Raw genomic sequence first — 8769 nt, 5'->3', positions numbered from 1 at the left:
GAGGTCAATGGGTGGGACAGAGATGCAGGACGGTCGCTCTCTCGAAGAGCGGGGCCTGAACTGTCTACAAAAGCACTTGATTCTTCCAACCAGACAAAGCTGGATTAAAGCGAATGTCAGGCAGTCTCAAGCCTCTTGAAGAGCCACAGAAAACACTACTGGAGGAGGGAGGGGTCGTGAGCGGGAGCCGCTGACAAGCGAAGGAACAAACAGACGTTACCAACTTCTTCGTTTGCACCGCCTTCCAGCCTAGCCCTCAAGAGCCGGCAGGTCTAGTGCTGGCTCTCCACCAAACAGCGACGAAGAAAACATTCCGAGACAGTCATTAGCTCGACTGCCCAGCACAGTCCTGGACTCAGAATCTGAGCAGCAGTTGGCTGAGGGGTTGCCAGTGGCGACAGATCGCGCACAGGCGCAGTAAGCATCAGTGGAGGTCCGGTGGCTGCTAGGCAACGGGAAACAGTCTAGGCTTAAGAGACAACTTTCTACTCCCAGATCTGCCTTTGCTCTGTCTCAGGAGACCCTCTGAGGCGGCTGCTTCTCTAGTCTGACTTGGTGAGTCCTGAGGAATCGAGCTGTGGGGCTGAACTACGACTTCTAGGCAACAGACTCAGCATGACCTTTGCAGTATAGAAGGAAAGGCTCAGAGAGGCAGAGAAAGTCGCATTTTAGTGATACCTACTACCTACCTACCAGTTTACAGGGCTGGAAACTGAGGAACAGAGATACCAAGAGACTTGTTCAAGATCTCTCACTGAGTGGTCAGATCTGGACCTGTTTCAATATGGTAGCCACTAGCCACACGGGGAGGGGGGTGCGCCTCTTCTGAATTAAAATGTGTCCTGAAGGTGAAATAATTCCACGATGTAGTAACAAAAAATAAAACTATCACATTAACAAATTTTATACTGATTATATGTTGAAATGATAATATTTTAGTTATGTTAAATAAAAACATTATTAAAATTAATTTATTTTTAACTCACAGACTTAGAGAAGGAACTCTATGTTTGCCAGGGGGAAGCACGGGGGAAAGGGGTAGTGAGGGAGAAGTTGGGATGAAGACATGGACACACTGCTATATTTACCATGGATAACAACCAAGGACCTACTGTATAACACAGGGAACTCTGCTCAATGTTACATGGCAGCCTGGATGGGAGAGGAGTTTGGGTAAGAATGAATACGTGTATATGTATGGCTGAGTCCTTTCACTGTCCACCTGAAACTATCACAACATTGTTTGTTAACTGGCTATACCCTAATACAAAATAAAAAGGTAAAAAAATTCTTTTTATGTTCCTTTTTGTTTTTAAATATGGTTACTTAAAATTTTTAAATTACGTAGGAGATTTGCATTGTATTTTGATTGGCCAGTGCTGATCTAGACTAAAACCTGGACCTGCTGACACCTGGTTTAAGACCTTGTGTGTGATAATACTGTTTTTAAGAAAAGTATTTCCATCCATGTGACGGGACTGGAGTGTGAGTGTTGGTGAAAGTACAAGACCGTTACAAAAGGCTGATAGTTCTAGTATTCTGGGGCTTTGCTACTCAAAGTTTATGAATTAGAATCTGCTTTTTCACAAGCTTCTCAAGTGATTCTCATCCTCATAAAATCCCCCAAAGCACTATTTTATGATTTAGCCATCAACTCTTTTTTTTCCCCTTTATTTGGTTTATCTATAAGTATCTAGGCTAGATATCTCAGATTGCCTGTGTTAGAATTACCTTTCTTTTGAACACCACTGCCACCCTCAGAAATATTTTGCACACTCAAGTGTGAGAAAGGATCTCACTATGATTTCATTTCTGTTCATCCTTCCAAATCTGGACTAGTGGGCTTCCCAGCTGGCACTAGTGGTAAAGAACCTGCCAGCTAATGCAGGAGAGCTGTATGGGTTCGATCCTTGGGTCGGGAAGATCCACTGGAGGAGGACATGGGAACTCACTCCAGGATTCTTGCCTGGAGAATCCCATAGACAGAGGAGCCTGGAGGGCTACAGTCCATAGGGTTGCAAAGAGTTGGACATGACTGAAGCAACTTAGCATGCATGCAGCTATGTGGTCCCCAAATCAGAGGCAGCAACACCATCACCTAAAAAGTTATTAGAAATGCAAATTCCTGGGTCCCACCCAAGTTGTGGGTCTTCTAGAAGGCCAGGCATAGTTTTCATTACTCTAATTCAAGTCCTTAGTTTGGGAAGAATGGGGTAACTTTGATAGGTTTTCTTTGGGGATAAGCAAATGCAGCTCTGCTTGGTTCTTAAAATACCTCTGCTTAACCCTACTTCCCCAATTCTTCCACTTTACTTTTCATTTTTCTTTTCTTGACCCTGACCTCTCCAGGAAGGAAGATGGCTTTTCATCTCTCAGAGAATGAGTTGGACCTGATAAGTATTGGAGAGCTGTCAGAAAACCCCTTGCTTACAAGACTGAATAGTATAAGAGCAAAGGGAAGACTGAGTTTTGTAACACCCACGGAAAATCAAGGTGATACACAATTCCTGACATTTGAACACACTACAAAAGCTCAGGAGAGGACGAGAAAACGACAGCAGCCTATAAAACTGGAGCCTTTGGTAAGGTTGAAAACCAGCATGTTAGCCACTTTTAGCTACAGAAGTTGCAGAGTTGCTTTGGGGGAATGGCGATAATTTCTAGACTCTTAATTAACAAAGAAGGAATGAAAACTTGGAAGTTAGGACTTGTTTAAGAGCATGTAAACATAATTATTTAAAAATGTTGAGTTCTAAAAAAACTGTTTGAGGTGATGGGATGCTGGGATGAAAAAGTTCTCTAGCACATAAATCCTCTCTAGCATTATGTGCAATAAGGATACTTAACCATGTAGGTTGTAAGACTATTTTAGGTACTTGGGGACCATTTCATACTAGAAACTTCAGTAAGAGTAATATGTATAATTGTATAATTTTATTATTTTCAAGCAAATGCCGAGTGTCCTGAAAAATTTTGTGCATGTCTGAAAAATAATTTTAAGAATCCACATCTTTGTCAGAACTTAGGCTAGCACTTCTCTTATTTTTGCTAGACTGATAGGTGAAAATTACATCACATTGTTGTTGTGGTTTGCATCTTATTAATAAAGTTAACAAACTATGTAAAAACATGTATTTTATATAAAACATTATGTAAAATTTATGTAAAATTGTTTGAGCATGGAGAAAGGATAAATATCCGATTGCTGTTAATGACAGTTACCATAGAAAAGAGAGTCAGAGACTGGAGAATTGAGAGAAGGAACAGTGTAAAAGAAGAGTGGGAGGCAGTATATATGTGGTGGACATTGAGTGTATTTTCATTCATTGTGGAATGCATCTTACTTATTTCATGGATTCTGTTCATAACCATTTTTCACTTTAAAATTAAGTTGTTTGCTTTTTTCCTATCAGCTTTTGAGGTTTTAAAAAACATATGCATATAAATGTATATGTTTAACATATTGAATTACATATATATATATATATATATATGGACATTAACCCTTATTCCATTGCTTCTCAAATTTAAGTACGAATTCATGCAGGAGGTAGACATTCTTGAAGATCCATAGTGCTGATTTAATTACTTTTATTTTAATGTCACTTTATGTGAAAAAAGATTAACCTAGGAAAAAAATCACTGCAGATGGTGACTACAGCCATGAAATTAAAAGATGCTTGCTCTTTGGAAGAAAACCTATAACCAACCTAGACAGCATATTAAAAAGCAGAGACATTACTTTGCCAACAAAGGTCCGTCTAGTCAAAGCTATGATTTTTCCAGTGGTCATGTATAGATGTGAGAGTTGGACTATAAAGAAAGCTGAGGACTGAAGAATTGATGCTTTTGAACTGTGGTGTTGCAGAAAACTCTTGAGAGTCCCTTAAACAGCAAGGAGATCAAACCAGTCAATCCTAAAGGAAATCAGTCCTGAATATTCATTGGAAGGACTGATGCTGAAGCTGAAACTCCACTACTTTGACCACCTGATGTGAAGAACTGACTCATTTTAAAAGACCCTGATGCTGGGAAAGACTGAAGGCAGGAGAAGCGGACAACAGAGGGTGAGATGGTTGGATGATATCATTGACTCTATGGACATGAATTTGAGCAAGCTCCAGGAGTTGGTGGTGGACAGGGAAGCTTGGCGTGCTGCGGTCCATGGGATAGCAATGAGTCAGACACGGCTGAGCGATTGAATTGAACTGAAGGAATTAATTCAAATATTTAAGAAGAAAATCAACAGCTTAAATACAAAGAAAGCTATACAACCAATTGCAATTTAGATTAACAAAAAATACGAAGTAACAGATGCTCTTGTCCTTGAACTTCCATTTGCAAGGTGGGTAGGGTACTGCCTGTGGCCGCTCCCTTCTCCAGAGAGCAGTGTGCCTGTACATGTGTAGTGGGGAGTATCTGGGCCTCCCTACTATTTTTTCCCCATGAACTTTGTATGACTTTTAATGTGACTTTCCCATCTACTTTTACACTTATTTCTCTCTGATGGATTTACTTCATTTGTCAAAAGTGTATAATGAACCTTTGATGATTAAAGTAAGCTCCATTTGTTATCAGTGTGATAAATTCCTACATGTTGAATATTTACTCGATACCTGCTATCATCCAGTCTCTGAGTCATGCTCTGGGGAAACAGCAATGAACAAGGCAGACAAGATTCCAGTTGGCATTCTAATGATCCTAAGTGAATAAACTGAGCAATGTCATCTAATGATAGTTACTGTAAAGAAAATAATATCTGGAACCTGGTTAAGACAAACCGCAGGCTCCTTTAGATTGGGTGATGTCACCTGAATGAATCCTAGAGATGTCATCCGATTGAATCCCAGGCTTTATCACCTGCCAGACTGAATGGACAAAACTTCAGAGATGCCAGTCCCCAATTTTGGAACCCCAAAATTCATTTCTTCCCTGGAACAAATTCCACTTGATCATGGTGTATGCCCCTTTTAAGGTATTGCTGAATTCTGTTTGCTATTTTATTGATTTCTGCATCTATGTTTGTCAAGAGTATTGGCTTGCAGTTTTCTTTTCTTGGTATTATCCTTGTCCACTTTCAGGGTTGATTTCCTTTAGGATTGATTCAAGGGACTCTCAAGAGTCTTCTCCAGCACCACAGTTCAAAAGCATCAATTCTTCGGTGCTCAGCCTTCTTTATGGTGCAACGCTCACATCTGTACATGACTACTACAAAATATAACAGAGAGATTAAAGATCTAAATAAATGAAGAATGATGCTGTGTGGTTTAGAAGAAATATTTTTAAGATGTCAATTCTCCCCAATTGACCTATAAATTCAGCATAATTCCAATCACAGTCCATGTAATATTTCTTTTTTGGTAGAAATTGACAAGCTGATTCTAACATTCATAGAGAAATGCAAAGGACTTACAACAAGCTAAACAACATTGAAAAAGAACATTTTCAAAATCTAACACTCTTGATTTCATACTTACTATAAAACTACAATAACGAAGACATTATACTATTGGTGTCAAGATAGACAAATAGACTGATATGCATAGACAGTCTATGCAAACAGATTATGCATAGGTTGGCATGCTTTATATTACTCCATATATCTTATGTGTTGCTTTTTTTCCCTTCATTTTTCTTTCTGTCTGCCATTCTGATTGGGTGATTCCCATTATTCTGTCTTCCAGATCACTTTTTCACTCTTCTTTGTTATTTAGTCTGCTATTTATTGCTTCTAGATTGGTTTTTATCTCACCAATTGAGCTGTCTAATTTTGATTGGTTGTTCTTTATACTTTCTAGTTCCTTGTTACAATGATCTGCATTTCCATCAGTCGTCTTTCTCAATTCCTTCAGCATTTTTATTATCTTCTTTTCGAACTTGGGGTCTAATAGTGTGGTGAAGTCTATTTCATTATTTGTTCTTTCATGAAATTTCTCTTGTTCTTTTAACTGAGAATGGGTCCTCCGCTTTTTCGTTTCACTTAAACTTTCTCTGTCTCTGTGAATTTAGGAGAAGCAGTTATCTAGTTGGTGTTTGAAGGAGTGTCCCTATGTAGACTGTATTTCTGTGTAGTGGCTGGCTTGGTCTGAATGCCAGCCACATCTATCCTGAGTTTGTTTGTTGTTATCCCTTGATAGTAGCTGTGATGGTAGACATTGTGGTCTCCAGAGCTAGTGCTGGATGTTGGGTGAGGTCTCTTTTTTCCTCCATGGCTGTCACTGCCCTGTTGGAGAGGGGGTCTGTTCTTTAGTTATGGGAGTAGAAACCCTGAAGGTTGGGTTTAATCAGGATCCATTGCCCTTGAGTATATGAAATGAAATTTGTATTTTATGGCAAGACAAGAAGACTTGGAACATAAAAAATTCTCTGCTCTTTGTCCTTCTCTCTCCTTGCACATTGCTTTGTGTATCTGCAATGTGCATCAACTAGACCTCTCTCAGAGGCAGGAATACCTGTTCAACCATAAAAAGCAACATCTCCCAGAATCAACAAGACAGCTCCTTGGATGATAACATTCCTTCTTGATCTCATACATGGTCACATGACCCACCGTGGCAATACTTGGATCTGGATCATGTAAACTGCCAATATGTCATTTGATATACATCTAATGTACATCTCTGTCTCAAAAACATTTATATAACTGTGCCTTGAATTCTAACAGTAGAAGAATTCTCAGAGCTTTCTGAGGTTCTCTGTCTGTGTTATAATCCTCAAATATGTCTTGAATAAAACTTTCCATTTCTTCATTAACCAACTGATTAATTTTTCATCAACAAGTGGATGCCCTGCCCCACAGGAGGTGACTGTTAAAGCAAGTGAGGCCCATATGGTCACAGTGAACCTGTGGATGGCACATGCAGGCAGCCATGGTTCCACCCAGAAGCAGCCCATAATCATGCCTCTTTGAGTGTTTGTCCCACATCTACTGTTGGTATGAAGTGGGCTGGAGCTGGGGCCAGGGTGCTGGTGGCTGCAGGAATCTAAGTGGTTTTGCTGCCACCTGGGACCTGTGCTGCCTGTTTGCTGACCTGTCCCAGAACTGTCCTCCCCAGATCCAGCTCCAAACCGCAGTGTAGAGTGGGCAGGGCCAGAGTTCTGCTGCCAGAAATAAGCAAAACCTGTATATTCCTGCCTCTGGCATGTCTACCAAGGACTCAGAGCCTAGCTGCTGTGTGTTTCTGTGGCACCACTTAGTGTGCACGCTGACAAAGTCCAAAAGGGCCAGACCTGCCCCGCCCTGTGTGTGCAGGCAAGGGATCCAAGGTTTGATCAGGATCACATGCTAGGCCTTCCAGGCTACCTCTCTGCATGTAGATGGAGTCCTCTCCCAAGGTGTGTCTGTCCAAGACTTGGCACTTTGCCTTGGTGAGCCTGGTATGGTGTGTACTTGGAATTGGGGAGTGTGGTATGGCAGCAGTGACTAGCAGTGGTCTCTGTCTGCCCTGACAGTAAGTCAGCACACCCACATTCCTCCCAATTCAAATTAGCCTTCTCCAAGCCCTCTATCTGTCCTAGTGGACCTCCCGGCAGGCCAGGGGGTTTCCCAGGGTGAGGGTCTGACCTCATGGAACTTCTCTCCTTTATGGATCCCTCCCAGGGGTGCCAGTTCTGTCCAGCATGCCATTCCCACCCCCTCCTCTTTCTACCCCTTTACCTGGAGATCTTTCTTGCAGCTTTGGTTGTGTAGATCTTCTGCAAGCTTCCAGCTGGTTTTCTGTGAGACTCATTCCACCTGTAGCTGGATTTTTGATGTGTTTTTGGGGAGGTGAGCTCCATGCCCTTCTACTCCACCATCTTGATCCCCCTCCAGCATTTTGTTTTTAGAAGCCCCAAAGTGGAAACAACCACAATGTCCATCAAGAGATAAATGAATAAATTGTGGTGTTTCCTACTTAGCCTAAAAAATAAATGAATTATGGATGAAACAACATAGAGGAATCTCAGCATAATTAATTATGCTGAAAGATGGTTGGGCAAAAAATACATACTATTTTATTGCATTTACATAAAAGTCTGGGAAAATGCAAATTAATGTATAATGATGCAAAACAGATCAGTATTTGCCTAGGGAGGAGTGTTGTAAAGGAACTTGAGAAGGCTCATGTTTGAGTTCTGTTTCATATATATAATTGGGTTGGCCAAAAACATCTTATAAAGAAACTAGAAGATAAATAAATAAATATATATATATATATATATATAAAATATGACTTTCAAATTATGTCAACACATCAGTTTGGACACTTTAAATATGTACAGCTTGTGTGTGTGTTTGTGTGTTACTTGCTCAGTTGTGTCCAACTTTTTGCAACCCCATGGGTTGTAACCTGCCAGGATCCTCTGTCCATGGAACTCTTCAGGCATGAATACTGGAGTGGGTTGCCATTTCCTTCTCCAAAGTACAGCTTAATGTATGTCTATTATATCTCAGGAAAGCTGTTACAATAATTTAAACTGTTAAAAAAATTCACATTTCCCTGATTGTCTTATAATAATTTTGTTTGCAAAGTCCTTGTTAAAATTTAGATCAAAATAAGATCTATGTGCTAACTGGTTGATATTTTTCTTCTAACTGGTTGATATTTCTCTTAAATCTCTTGATTTATAAGTTCTCCATCAACTTTTTTATTTTTTCCTGGGAAAAAAGTTTTATTGATAAAATTTGGTTATTTTTCTATATAGTCCCACAGTCTAGTTTTGTTGATTGCATCCCCACCATGGTAGCTAACCTATTTCTCTGGTTCTTATATTTCCAAATGTTGGTAT

General features: G+C 40.2%; 1 protein-coding gene across 2 annotated transcripts in view; it reads left to right on the top strand.

Annotated features, from left to right (window-relative positions):
* The first annotated feature begins 438 nt into the window (after nt 1-438).
* The window catches only part of DNAH6 (dynein axonemal heavy chain 6), a 285139-nt gene continuing 276808 nt past the window's right edge, over nt 439-8769 (top strand). For both annotated transcript variants that reach the window (XR_005718342.1, XM_040224335.1), the window contains exons 1-2: nt 439-555; nt 2350-2582. Coding sequence is in view for 1 of the 2 variants with exons in the window: in XM_040224335.1 (XP_040080269.1) it covers nt 2358-2582 (225 nt within the window). In the remaining variant the exon portion in view is untranslated. The remainder of the gene's footprint in view (nt 556-2349; nt 2583-8769) is intronic.

The sequence above is a fragment of the Oryx dammah genome, unplaced genomic scaffold (genome assembly GCF_014754425.2).
Source record: "Oryx dammah isolate SB20612 unplaced genomic scaffold, SCBI_Odam_1.1 HiC_scaffold_25, whole genome shotgun sequence".
Lineage (NCBI taxonomy): Eukaryota > Metazoa > Chordata > Mammalia > Artiodactyla > Bovidae > Oryx > Oryx dammah.
Note: the sequence above shows the minus strand (reverse complement) of the source record. Positions and strands in the feature narration are given on the sequence as shown.